The sequence below is a fragment of the Ammospiza caudacuta genome, chromosome 5, assembly GCF_027887145.1.
Source record: "Ammospiza caudacuta isolate bAmmCau1 chromosome 5, bAmmCau1.pri, whole genome shotgun sequence".
NCBI lineage: Eukaryota > Metazoa > Chordata > Aves > Passeriformes > Passerellidae > Ammospiza > Ammospiza caudacuta.
This window is the reverse complement of record NC_080597.1, coordinates 61,304,801-61,319,424: the sequence shown is the minus strand read 5'-3', so window position 1 is coordinate 61,319,424 and position 14,624 is coordinate 61,304,801. Positions and strand designations below refer to the sequence as shown.

The following is a 14,624-nucleotide window of genomic DNA, read 5'->3' as shown; positions in this document are numbered from 1 at the left end:
GCCGGCCGTGGCACCGTCCCTCCGTGCCGAGCCCGCTGTGGCCGCCAGCCCTGTGCTCGCAGGCTCCGCGGGCAGCGAACCGCGCCTGCCCTGCGCCGCCGAGCCCCTCTCCCCGCCCGCGTTCTGCTCCGCGCTCCGCCCGCGGGACACGGGCGACCGCGGAGGTTGCGCGGCGTTTGAACACGAGAGGCGCGGAGCCTGCGCGGGCAGAGGGCACCGGGAGGGAGCGCGGCTCGGGCGGCCCCCCTGTACGGCCGGCAGCACTTCGGTATGCGGCTGTTAACCCTGCCCTGCCCCGCACCGCCGAGCCGAGCCGCCTGCGCGCACCGAGCTCGGAGCCCCGGCCGGCAGCCCCGGCCGTCGGGGCGGGCCCCGGGTGCGGAGCGCCGCGCCTGTCCCTGCCCGCGGCGACACCGCGTCCCATCGAGCGCGCAGTCCCCGCGGAGCGGCCCCGCATCGCAGCACCGCCCCGGCCTGCCCGCCCCCCCGCCCGGCTGCTCTACGGCAGCCGCGGCCGCGGCAGGCTCCTTCCCCTGGAGTGGGAGGGCGGCAGCAAAATCACAGCCTTGGTGTTCCGGGTTTGGGTTTTTTTTTTTTTTTTTTTTTTTTATTGTAGGCTGTGTTTTTTCTTTTTTTTTTTTTTCTTTTTTTCTCACGCTGATTTATTAGATTCTTTCATTTGCGCTCCTGTTTTCCGCGGGGATTGCTGCAGCAGAGGCATCAACCTGTAGACTGAGGGAGCCCGCCGTAGCCCGGCGCGGCTGCTCGGAGGGCGCGCTGCGGTGCCACCGCCGGGGCGCGGCCCCGGGACGGGGTCGACCTCGCGGGCGGACGGCGGGCGAGGGAGCGGGGCCAGCCACGGCGCCTGGGGGACCTCGGGGGGCCGGGAGACGAGGAGCCCCGGCGGCGGAGGTGCGAGCCCGAAGGCAGACCAGCGATCTGTGCGAGAGCCCCCGAGCGGCCCCGCGTTTGCCAGGGACGGCGGGCTGAACTGACTTCCCTCCCGCCCCTCGCACCCGCACTGGAGAGCATCTCCGAGCCGGGGGAGGAGGAAGGGGGTGCAACAAATTGCCGCCAGCCGGGAGAAGTTGCAGTAAAGAGAGATCCCTCCCTCCCGCTCCCTCCCCTCCCCGCTCGCTCTCTCCTCCCCGAGCCGTGGCAGCGAGCAGCGGAGCAGCGGCCCGACGAGCGAGCGGCACCCGCAGCCCGGCGATGCTGCAGCGGCTCCCGCGGAGCCTCGGCGGGGAGGGCCCGGCCCCTGCGCGCCCCGCGCCGGCCGGCGGCGGCGCGCCCTGAGCGGCGGCCCCGCGCCCCCGCGGCGCAGCGGGCGCTGTTGCGCAACCCTGCCCGGCGCTGCCGGCTCCCTGCCCCCGCCGCCGGCTCGCCGCGGCTCCCGCGGAGACGGAGCGCTGATTCATGGGGCCCCGCGCCGGCCGCCTCGGCGAGGAGAGCGCGGCGCTGCCGCTGCCCCCGCGCGGGGTGTGAAGCCCCGGCCCCTCCTCCGCAGCCCCGGGCTCGCCCGCCCTGCTCGGGAGCGTGGTCCCTGCCGGGAGCCGCCGCGCCTGGCGCACAGAGGGAAGCGTTGATGCATCGCTGTGGAAATTCATTGTGTGACTTTCTGGGTATTTACTGAGTTTCAGACCGAGATGCAGCTCTTGAAAGCTTTATGGGCACTAGCAGGAGCAGCGATCTGCTGTTTTCTTATATTTGTCATCCACTCACAGTTTCTTAAAGAAGGTAATTGTATGTGCATGTCTACATATCCTGTTCTTTAATACTAAGATCTTTACGAGGTGCCTTAATTATTTTTACTGTTTCCAGTATGTTCTATTTACAGCAGTGCTTCCACGCTATTTTTCCTTTCCGTTAAAGCCTGCTCAGTTTTGTTGCTTTAGGTAATAGGTAGGCTTAGACTTACATCTTTGCTAAATGTATATATATTATATGTGTATATAAATATATATATATATATATGAAATCTGTATGATGTTTATATTCGATGTTTTAGCTGACGTCTCATTTCTTTATGGGGCACGTATAGTGTATAGAAAATATTTGTTGCTATCAGATGACCACAAAACAGTAGTCATCATGGGAATATTAATAAACCAAAAAAAACCCTTAACAAGTAAACGTCTTATTTTTATACCAAATCAATAGGCATCCTTTGCCTCTTCCTTATTCAGTACATTTTCAATAGATGGCACTAAAGTTCTATGGAAGGGGCAGGGCAGAGCAAATCCTGGGCATTCAGCGTCTTCCTTCTCTTCGCTGCCCCGATACGGGAAAAGGCCTTTGCGTGGCTTCAAGGCTCCTGTTTTTTCCACCTTCTGGTCAGAAAACTGTGATTACACTTTTTAGGAGAAAATAATTTGAATTGTCGGACAGGCCTTCCTCTTTTTTTTTTTTCTTATTTTTTTTTTTTTTTTCCTACTTGAATTGGGTGAAAAAAAATGTTTGATTAAGTGAGTAGAGGGATTTTTCCTGGGGAGTAACCTTTGTATTGCTCCTTTTTTTGTTTTGTTTTCTTTCCTCAGGAAATTAGTATTTTCTTTTATTCTTCTACTGCTAAAATAACTAGTCCATTTGTTACTTGTATAGCAAACTCTAGTCTGAGATTCAAGTGTGAATCCAGAAAAATGTATACATATTTTGTGGTGTATGAGAAAGTCCAGTCTTTTTTTTTAAGCAGTATTAACTAAAATAAAAACAATATGGGGTTTTGGTGAATCCATTTTTTCTTTTTTTACCATTGTAGTTGAGAATATAGCTAGAGGAAAAAGGAGCTAGGCTTAGCTTGGAGTGCTGGCTGTGTAAAGCAGGGAAAAAACTTTTCTGTGACTGGGACAAAGTTTCACTCAAGGCTGGGCAAAGTGACTGCCTTGCAACCTCTGAAGCATCAGTACTGATTTTAATTTGGTGTCAGGCTAAGCAAAGCATGAGACTCTTATGTTTTCACAGATATTTTTTTCTGAAATTAACAAACTCTGTTTGGTTAATTTAGGAACATCATTCAGATACCTCCAGTGCTAAAGATTTCTCCTTTAAGAAACCTATCCTTGCTGTAATTGCATTGTGTGCAATGCCTCCCACATAGTAACTTATTTAACATTCTTTTAAAATGCTCAGACAACTGTATTTTTATGTATCTGTCTATTGACAGGGCCTGTTTTGAGGAGATTTTGCAGACTTTCAGGCTATTTTTTTACTCTATTTGCCATTATACTGCTTTTTTTCTTCTTTGGTCTTTTAGGGCTTGAGGTCTGTGTTACTGTAAAAAATCCTCAAAAGAAGAAGCATTTTGTTTCCCTTAAAATATTTCATCCTGCCTCGTGGGAATAGAAAGCTAGCAAATGAAAGCAGAACCCATGGCGGTACCTGAAGGACTTTTAACACATTTAACATTTTTGTAGCAATTATAACCATTTTTAATATGGACTGCAGACAGCAAACTGAAGCTCTTTATCTTGCTGGATAACTTAATTGGATCAGTTTGTTTATATTTGTTCCTGAACCATTTCTTCTTTCTTTAGCAATGAAAACTATATACTGACTGTAAATTGCATATATTGGGACAGCTGTCAGACTTTTCTTGACAGGTGCTAATCTCCACGATAGCATTTTGGCCCTTTCCATGCAATTACTTCAGCAGTGTATGTATTCCTTCCTCCCTGTGGTTTCAATAAAGACAGGAAATAGTTTGGTGGAGTTGAATGAAGATATGCATGGTATGACTGAGCTTTTTTTTTAAATGAAGAACTTTTAATATCCAATAAAAGTGAATTATTTAAGCATAAGATATCTAAATGAAGGCATATAAAATAATGAGAAATAGATAACACTGGATTTAAACTATATATTGTAAGCAATTTGCAAAATAAGATTTACTTTTACTTTTTTTTCCATTTTTGAACCTGATGTTTTATGTTACTTTAAATAAGAAAACAAAAAGTGTGAGGAAAGAACTAGCAAATAATTTAACCATATGCCTACCACATTTGTTTATTAAGTAAATATGTACAAGGAAGGAAACATGTGAGATTACCTCACTACCTTCATAAGATTTGAAATAGTTTTCTGATGCCAGAGTTTCCCTTTACATTATAATTTTATAAAAAGTCAGGAATGCTATGTCTCATTGCACATGATGTTAGACTGTTGATTTCCTGGCCAAAAGATTAATTTCCCATTGGAGCCTAATGAGCTACACAGGCTTGCTGTTTGTAACTCAGCTGTGTGGTCAAATTCCTAAGTTAAATGCTTGGACATGTTAATTTGATTATTGCTTGTGCAGAAGGATAATTTTCTGTTGTCCCAAAGAACATTCAAATAAGCCACCAGTTTGAGTAGCTTGATCAGATTAGCTGATGACACCTATCTCCTGAGACAAGTTGATGGTACAAGTCCATACACCAGGCATCTCTGTCGTATGCAAGACAATTGATTTCAGAAGAATGACATGTAAAATTAATTAAAGTTCAAGCCTGATTTATTAATGCATATTCTTTCAAATTTTGCATCTTTCAAAATATTTACTGCGTGGTATTTTTCCATAGCTAGATTTTAACAGAAAACTGACATAATATTCACTTCATTCAAAGTTATATAATTACTATATATATTTTTCTGTGTTCATTTTCATTTTACTCACTTGGAATTACTGATGTTATGTGGTAGGTTATGGTCTGGTGGTCTATTAACACATTGTATTTTTTATAATTTCAGTTGTACTGTGTGGCTACAGTGTGTAGAACTCCCATGACAGCCAGCTGAAACTTAATACCAGAACCAAACCCTCGTTCAGTCCCATTCATAAATATGAGATTGTATGTTGCAATAGCCAACTGAGATTTTTTTTTCATAATTTTCAAGTTGATTTCAGTTAAGTTCCTGTGCTGAAGTGGGCCTGTCTTAATTCCTAAATATTTTTATATACATTTGTGGATTGAGGCAGTTTGGTAGTAGCATTACATTGCTACCATATAAATGGTGTTGAGAAACAATGAACGCTTGTTCTGAGATGAGTGGGAAAGAGCTGTTGAAATGTCTATTTCCATGAATATGTTTTTTTCAGGAAGTGAAGAATGGGTAACACAGGGTGCCATTTTTCCACACTTAGGCTTTTGTGTGGAAATACAGGTCGTCCTGTGGCTAATCCGTTCCCCTATGTCCAATCTGTCCTTCAGTGTTTCTAAAAGATGAATAGAGCTGTGAACCCAGAAAAGGGTATTGTGATATATAATTGCAGTCCCATGCCTGTCTGATCTTCAAGCAAAGCAGTTTAACATACTCTAGTCAGCTGCAGTCAGTATGAAAGAGTGTTTAAAATTTCAGTATCTAAAACTTTTTTGCATAACTATTGAAAATGAAAAGTAACCAAGTTTATTCACTACCCACGTCTGATTTTAGGTGATTCATTATCTAATATTGTTTAACACATTCAAAGAGAAATTAAAAAACATTTGAGTTGATGTTACACTCCATCAATTGTGGGAACTTCTTTGCCCCTGACAAGGACCTCTTTCATGTAGAGAGAGTTTTAACCATTCAGACACTGCAGTGATGGGGAAAGGTAAAGGATACAGTTATACAGTTTCCAAATGTGTCTTTGAGTCTCATGGAAAGTAGGGCGATTATGGAGTAACTTGGGGAGGGTGTGTGTACATGGCAGCCAAGGTGTGTTACAGCTCTGGATATACTTCAAAGCTTTCCTGCTAGCTCATTGGGGGATAGAAATGTCTAATTTATCAAAAGGTGTGTTGATGTTTTGAATGGTTTAGGAGATTTGGCTGATGTTAGCTTTGTTTGGAGAGAGACTGAGCAGAAGCAGATTAAATCTCAAGAATCTTTCTTAAAGTGTAGAGGATTGGAATATTCAGATCTCAAAACTAGATTCCTAATCTGTTGCATAGATGTTCAGTAAGATCTGTAAAATAAGCTCTGATTTTCTGTTGATACATTGCAGTAGTAGACACAAGAGAATTCCAGTGGTTCTTTTATAACCAGATGATTATGGCTATAAACAAAAATTTAGTATAATTTGTGCAGCTTTACTGTATACTTATGTATATGAATAAGGTATCTGTTTAGCAAATTTTTCATAGTTACCTTTTTTTTTCTCCTCAGGCAAAAATTAGCAATTATTGGTTACACTTGTAGGCACTTCTGTGTCAATTCTCTTTATAGAAGTTAGTGTCACAATAGTGAAAAATATAACCTGGCTAACTTTTATACTTAATATCTTTTTTCTGTCACTTTTTATACAGATTTAAATACTTTATCCTGCTCTAAAACTACAGAAAAACTTTTTGCATATTTTTGTTTTTAGCATGTACGCTTTGACACTGACAATAACAGGGCATATATTTTATTTAGCTGTGTAACCCCGAAGAACTCTGCTGCTTCTTCTGCTAATGTTTGAAAATGTCTACTGACAGTATACCCAAGATGATTTTTAAAGAGCTTTCTGCTCATATAACCTGATGGCTTGAGGAAGCTGGTATTGCTAATGTTTATTGCTGTGTAAAACCTTTTGAGGAAAGGAGCTGTTATCTTCTAAAATGTTTTGAGTCTTTGGCCCTCAAAATTTTCCTAGAAAGAACTTGAATGTGACTTAGTATGACAGATAATATTGCTATCTTTTAATTTTTCTTCTATCTTTAAAACATTAAAAAATATTTGAACCAGTTAAATGCAGAAGGATAATTGCTTTTAAGAATGTGGGAGGGTAAAAAAGGTTTTGTTTTGTTTTATTGTTTCAGTTTTCTCTTTTATGCTTTACCTGTGTCTCAAAACAGTAAGATACCTTGCATACCAGATGTGCTGCATATGTTACCTATATATAGTAAAACCGAGTTGAGGACGGTGTGTCCGAGCTGCAAATTTGCTGAAGGGTTTGTTACATTTAATGCACTGTAGTAGAATTTTTTTCTACTGTCTCCCATACACTTTTTGGAGGGGTGCTGTCAAGAGGCAGATATGAATGATATTTTCAGTGCAGGACATCAGCGTAGAGGGAAGCACAGAATGAAGAAGTGAAAAGTTTGGTCTTCCCATCCAGGAAACAGAATTGGTGGTTGAAAAGCCCTAAGCTTGAATAAGGGCTATATAGGAAAAAAAATGTGAAAAGTATCCAATCTCTCTTTTCATTTTTGATATAGTTTTATGGCAACTAAATAGAATAAAGACTCAGTTCAGTGGCTGTGTGATGGTGTGTGGCACATTGGAGCTGCAGAAAAATAAGAGGAGGTCCCGCTTTGAGATAAAATATCTTTGTATTTGAAATTTTTTTATGTTTCCAGTCCGTTGTTTTTTGTTTGCTTGTTTGTTTCAATAGGATTAGAGAGGTGTAGCAGTGAATGGAAGCAATGCAAACAAAATTCTCAATCATTTTCTTTTCAGGGAGGCAGGAAAAATGTTCTCTGTGTGAATCTGCTGTGCTGGGATGTACCAAGAGGGGGAGTCTGACAGGTTTTCTGCCCATGGGAGGAAGCTTTGAAATAGTCTTTCACTTTGGGTGTTAAATATGAACGACTTGTCTGTCTTCACAGGGAACTGCACCATCGATGGTATAAATCTCCCAGTTTTCCCCACTGAGCAACTTAAAAAAAGCCATTAGCAAGAGATTTTTCAGTAGCCTTTTTAGGATTGCCTGTTTTCATAGCCCAGGAGCACAAGTGATGAATTATTGACCTTTCTCAGCATTTATCAGCACTACCTGTTCCTAAAGGCAGTGCTATAGACTGGAGTGAGTCACATCATACAAAAGTGCATGCTTTTTAGATCTGTTGGTTAATATTTATTTTTCTTGTTTCTTAGCAGGCATACATTGTATCAAATATTAAACTGCCCAAACAAGATACACACAACTGAGACTTTTTGAAACTGAACTAAAAATGCCAAATGAAAAAAAAAAAAGCATGTATTTACAAGTTGAGTTCAATATAATATTGCTGATAGAAGCCATATTTTTTTTAAATTCACTTGTCAAAATATAGATAAAATTATTCTCTTAGTGTATATATTTTAAAAATGTTCTTTATAATCACACGAAGAAAAGACACAACTCAGTTGTACTAACTAAAATAACAGTATTTGTTTTCTGGTAGTATTTAGATATCCCAGTTGGAATTGATCATTCAGCCAAGTATGACTGGCCAACTGGGGTATCTGTTCCACCCAATATTGCATTTTAGCTAAGATTTATTTTTCTTACAAATTACATCCACGTGCTACTTATAACCCATAGTGATAATAGCTTCTGTTTAAAAAAACTCATTTATCTGCCTAAATGTGCTTTGTATGCTTATTCTAGAAATCCAACACAATATAGTGAATCTGCCTATTCATTATATTTTACCTTTGGCACCACATCAGTTCACAAGTAAATCTTACTCAGAGCAATAGATCTTCCTACTAATTTTGTTAGTCTTGTGAGAAGCAATGAGTAGCATGTTTGGAATATGTCCAAACAGGAAATTAATATAGAAATAAACAGTACTAATATTTTCTAAAGGCAGACTGCGTACTAATGTGTGTTTTCACATGAGTGATGTATTATTTTTGACCATATAAAGGAAAGGAGATTGTATTAATTTATCAGGTGAAAAAATTATTTGTAATGGGCAAGTATTTTCTGAACCTCAGCTTTTTTCTAACGTTCCATAAGGCTGTGTGGTGTTTGAAAGTCTGCATGTTTAATTGTAGTCACACATGAGAAAAGATTAAGTGGATCCACAGGAGAACAAAGGGAATAGCTAAATCTTTAGGAGATATGACCTAGAAAAAAGAACTAAAGACACTAGTATTACCAAGTTTAGAGAAGAGATTACTAGCATGATAAAAGATTTCAGTGGGTAAAATTTTTTCTTGAGAATAACAAACCATCCTCTCTGTAAAGTGGGGAGATCAAAAGAAGCAATGAATGCAAGCCGATTTGAGGGAAATTTAAGCTAGACATTGGGAAAGGTTGCAGCAGGACAGATTTGTGGTAGTGCTGTAGGGAGAACTTGCTATTGGCAAGAACAGTTAAGCATTGAGATAGATTTTCTTGAGAAGTTGTGGAATAGGAGAGTTTTATTTTCAGATCACAATCTTGTCTGTTGGGAACAGTATTCTTAAATTGAACCAGACAGATGGACTAGGTGATTTCTTGAAGCCCGATTCTCTGAAATGTGCGTTTACCTAAAACTTACGAAGGTGAAAGATATTTAAACATCTAACTTCAGGGCAATTTTCTGTTGGCTGCTGAAGTCAATAGGCTCATGAGAAATTATCCTAGGGTCTGAAAGTATCAGAGAACAAAAAAAAATTCCAAAAAATCAGCTAGTGTTTTAATTATTTTATTAACTGAACCATACATTTTGTTTTAGTCGCAGATGTAATTTAAAAACAAACAATAAAAAAAAGTAACAGAAAATATCATGATTCATGTAAATGAAGATTACTTTTTAAGTAGTGTTTGTCTTGCAAGCTATTTAGGACTCAAAGGTGTCCCGAATCAGGACTGTGCTCTGTTAGCACTTCTTCATATGCAATGAGCAGTGAAATGGAGATATTAGTCTAATTCACATTCTGGTATTCCTTATAAGATGTGGATTTGTGTTAAAGATTGATTGTTTCTGACAGTCTGCTCTTGTTACCCTAGCATGTGAAGGGCTTTTATCTCCAGGTTATCCCTTGGCTACTCTGATATTGGAAACACAGAACCTGCCCCACAATAGGGTGAGCTGCAAATGGCTTTGTAAAGTTCTCTGCTAACATGTGCCTGTTTGGTCCTATGGGTTGTTAAAAGCTTTGTTTTCATTGCAGTCTGCAGTGATGTTTATCTGGATGCAGTACTGTCCAATTTTTAGATGTCTGTGTAGTTCCAAATCTGTTGGCAAAAGGAGAATTAGCAAGTTGTGCTGACAGAAATGCTTCTGGGTTGATATAAGGACAGGGAGAGATCACTCACTAATTACCATCACAGACAAATTCTTCTTAATAAAGAAATAATTCAGGGAAGAATTAATTTAATTTATTGCCAATGAAAATCAGAGTAGAGTCACAAGAAACCAACCCAAATCTTAAAAGACTTTCACCCCCTGACTCTCTTCTTCTGAGCTTCACTTTACTCCCAATTTTTCTGCCTTCTCCCCTGAGTGGTGCAGGGGGATGGGGAGGAGGGGTTGCAGTCAGTTCATCAAACATTGTCTCTGTTGCTCCTTCCTCTTCGTACTCTTCCTTGTCTCTAGCATGGGGTCCCTCCCATGGAAGACACTCCTGCACAAAGTTCTCCAGCATGGGTCCTTCCATGGGGTTAGTCAGTCAGGGGCAGGCTGCTGCAGTGTGGGCTCCTTTCTCCCTGGATCCACAGGTCTTGCCAGGGGCCTGCTTCATTGTAGGCTTCCTGTGAGGCCACAGCCTGCCTTGGCCATGCATCTATCCTTCTGTTTTAGCATGGAGGAGTCCTTCAGAGGCTGCAGGGGGATCTCTGCTCTACTGTGGATCCCCATGGACTGCTGGGGGGCAGCTGCTCACCATGGTCTTCACCGGAATCTCTGCTCTGACACCTGGAGCACCTTCTCCCCTTCTTCATTGGCCTTGGTGTCAGTAGGGCTGTCTGCTTCTCTCCCATATTCTCATTCCTCTTTTTTGAATGCTGCTGGTGCTGCACAGATCCTCCCCACCCCCTTAAATATGTAGTCACAGAGGTGCTACCACCTTCACTGAAGGACTCGGTTCTGGCCACCAGTGTGTCCATCCTGGAACCGCTCGGCATTGGCTTCCTTGGACACAGAGGAGGCTTCCAGCAGCTTCTCACAGAAGACATCCCTAAAACCCCCCATTTCTCCCCAGACATTGCCATGCAAACCAAATATATTCATGGTCCACAGCTTGTGCTGGAGCAAGCTTTGTGTGGAATTATTTTGTGTCTGTGGAACAGTTATGCACTACCGAGTTTTTCTACTTAGAGATGTAGAGGAACTGGATACTCGTTCTTGCTTTCTTGAGCAGTACTAATGTTTCTTAAAAGACAAGAAATAAAAGTTTTTTGAAGTTACTATATGACAAGTTAAAATTTCTTTGTCCCTCTCTACACTAGCTTTTGTAAAAGCACTTGCATTTTATGTGGCTTTGTGTTGACTGCTAATTAATCCTGCAAATGATCTTATATCTTTTGAAATTTGCTACTGTCTTTATTGTATTAAATGACTTTTTTTTTCCAGCATTATTCTTTCAATACAAATTTATTTCTCTAAGGAAGAAAAAACCAAACCTCTGCTCCATTACTCAGACTTGCACATGTTTTGGAGATGTGCATTGTGAATCTGGGAATAGATTTAGCCTCAAGAGAATCAAACAGTTGTTTGAAATGGTCAATGCTTGAGTATCACCTTGCTTATGGCTATGAACTAATTGAGATTAAACTAAAATGGTTGTGAAGATGCTTTTTCTTCTTGTGCATCAGCAGGTCCCATTATCTGTTAATCCTTTAAAAGTATTATTTAGTCATTAGGAGAAATGAATGTTCTTTTTTATTCCTCTTTTGTTCTAGCTTTTGCCTTTGTTTTTATAATGCATGCTGGTAGAGGAAGTAAAGAGGCTTCAGCTTCATTTATTGTGAAAAGATCTTGTAACTGTTTGAACCATTTTTGTGTACTTGGCTATAAAACTATATAGATTGTACCAGATGCTGCCTTATCTTATTTTATAGAATTATAATGGATGCTGATGAGTTTTAGATGCAAGCCTTTAAAGATAAAAATCACTTTGCTGTGTGTTATTTTCTTTGGTAGAATATAGTAAGAGCCCCATTTTGTTGACTCTTTTCAACTTTCCATTATTTTGATTAACATTTTAGTAAAACTTCTTGCATTTTATTATTCTAAGAAGTTTTGTGTCTTCCCTAAAGACTGTTAAAACATTAAATGTGTATTTTACCTGTTATTTAGCAAATAGTGACATGAGACTTTACTTGGTATATTTTTGCCTTGGTTTATTGAACATCTGTAGGGTGTGTGAGGTAAATATCTTTGGAAGATAATCCATGCTGAAACTCTTTCAAAACAACTGATTGAAGCATATATTTAACTGGGAAGGTTCTGCTCCACGCCACAGTTCCTTGTTCCATACTTGGGCACTGCAGCTCCTGATGACACTGTTTTCTGATGGTGAAGTGAGGCTATTTTCCTTATTCCACAGGCCCTAAAAATGATGGCTGTTGTGCAACTTCATACTCCAATGCAGTGAATTATTAGTGTTAGTAGTATGTGCTTCTACTTAATTATGCACTTAGGCCTTATCTGGAGCCAGAACCGTATCCTTGCAGTCACTTAACAAGTCTAGAGATGCTCGCTGTTCGCAGAAGTGCAAGAAAGAGATTCTTCAATTATACATGAGCAAGTAGTTAAAATAACAGAAGTTATGAAATATCATTTCTCCTCAGTGTCTCTTCACAGGCATTTTCATCATCTAGATGCTGAATTTCTTTAATAGTTCTTGTCTACTTTTAGTTTCTCTCTTGCATGCTCTCCAAAGAGAATGCAGCTTCCTCCTGCATGCACCCATAGGAACATCGGCAAAGAAGGAGATGGTCAAGGGATCCCATGATTCTGAATACTGTGGGGTTTTTTCACTTAGTTTCTAGGCTCTCTTAGAAATAAATTCCATGTTCCCTCTGCCTGTGTGCTTATATAACTACAAGTATAGCCTTGACTGTCCCTTCACCCATGATAAAATTGTGACAGTCTGGGTTTTAGCTTAGAATAGGGCTGGCTGCATAATCTAGTTCACTGGGCATTAGGGTTTTGTGTACTAGCTAACGAATTACCAGTATCCTGATTTAATTTTGTTGGAATATAGTCTGATTTTTTATTTCTAATACTGACAGAGAACTAGGATGAACAGGGGCTCTGTGCCCTTTTTATAAGTCATTTGTCTTTGCTAGATGGTTATTTTGCTCTAGATTACTTGGTTGCAAACTTCTGGGCAACTGTTCCCTGAGGAAGACAGCACAGATCACAGAGTCTTAGAGTGGTTTGGGTTGGAAGGGATGATTTATTTCAATAAATAAATATATATATAAATCTATAAATAGATATAGATAAATCTTCCAAATAGGTATAAATATGATCTATTTCAATCTCCTTCTATGGGCAGGGACACCTTTTACTAGAGCAGGTTGCTTAGATGCCCATGGTGGGGAGACCAAGTTTTGTGTATTGTTAACCTCCAACGTGTTCATGTGTGTTTTATTGTATTGTCATGTTTTAAAGTTTTCTTCCTCACTTTTCTGAGCTCCATTATGATAAAAGCTAAAATGAATTAGATTTATAAGAATTTTTAATATTAAGCTCAGCTGATAGAAATTATATATGTTTAGTAATGGTGTAAAAGGAATTGAAAGTCTCTATTTATTGCAGGTATTTTAATGAGTAGATTGAAAATTCTTGTCAGTTGACAAGTTGAGATTTGCTATTTTCTTTTTTTCAGCAGACAAGAAATGAGAGTCAAATTAAAAGGAGTAGTTTTTCTTTCAGATTCATTCTGATGCTATGACTCTCTGACATGGTGATGAAGATGTCACATCTATCTCTGGGCTTACATAATTCCTGTAATGCTCACTGTAACAGGAACTGCAGATACCTGAGCATTTTAAGGCAGGCAGGTTCTTGAATTCAGTAAGCCTGTCCAGAACCAGAGAGGCATATCAAAACACAATTTTCTTCATTAAAAAACAGAGCAGTCATACTTTCTTTTCCAGATGTTTTAAATTTTTGTTACAAAAAAGTGACTAAAAACCTAGTAAAATGGGTTTTCAATGGAATTAGCAGTAAAAAAGAGCAAGAAAAGGACTGAAATTTGCAGCACATTTTCATTTTCTAGATGTTTATAATTGTACAAGCCAAATTAAGAAACCTTTGCCATAAAACTCATTTGTTTGATTGCTTTCTCCTGCATTTATTTATTGTTGTGGTTTAAAAGTCAAGGTTAAGCAGAGATGTGCTTACAAACTGATTTAATCCCAACTTGTACTCACCGTAACTTCATTTTTTAATATAAAATGTAGCCATTTGAAGTAAAAAGCTATTCTGATTCTATATATGAGAAGAAATTATGTACAAACACAAAGGAAATAAAGAGTTTGTAATGAAGCCTCAAAGTTAATTTACATTTTAAGGAAACAAAAAAGTTGCCATAGTAACACGTAGGTTGCAAAAATGTTCTGAATCTGATGCATTAGACTGAGGAAACTCTTAACTTGCATGACATGTTTCTCTAGTTTTGTGAATAAGAGCATAATTCTGTGTATTTGTCTACAAATTTGTGCAAAACATAAAAAATTACGCAGACATTAGTAAGTTATGCAAACGGAGTCTTTTCCAATCAGCTTTCTAATTATGTTGTTCCTAAGATAATTGTTGTTTTGAATCTTTTTCCCTAAAAAAAAGTGGAATATATAGGTGCTTTTCAGTATAAGATTTTGTTGCATCTCTGTTGCTCAGCAACTGTGCAGTTAATATTGATGATTTTTAAACATGCTGGGCACTATATTCTGTCCCCATAAATTCTTTTTAATTCTGTGGAGGGATAGAATGTAAGATAATAGTGCAGAAGGCAGTTTCACCCCTGAGGAGTTG

General features: G+C 40.0%; 1 protein-coding gene across 2 annotated transcripts in view; it reads left to right on the top strand.

The window, feature by feature from the left end:
• The window catches only part of TAFA5 (TAFA chemokine like family member 5), a 395,269-nt gene that overhangs the window by 108,660 nt on the left and 271,985 nt on the right, over positions 1-14,624 (top strand). The window contains exon 1 of one of the 2 annotated variants that reach the window (XM_058805782.1): positions 1,535-1,737. The exons of the other annotated variant lie outside the window; for it this stretch is intronic. Coding sequence (XP_058661765.1) covers positions 1,647-1,737 — 91 coding nt within the window. The 5' untranslated portion in view covers positions 1,535-1,646. Of the gene's footprint in view, positions 1-1,534; positions 1,738-14,624 lie in introns of those variants that run through there. 2 annotated transcript variants of the gene reach the window in all.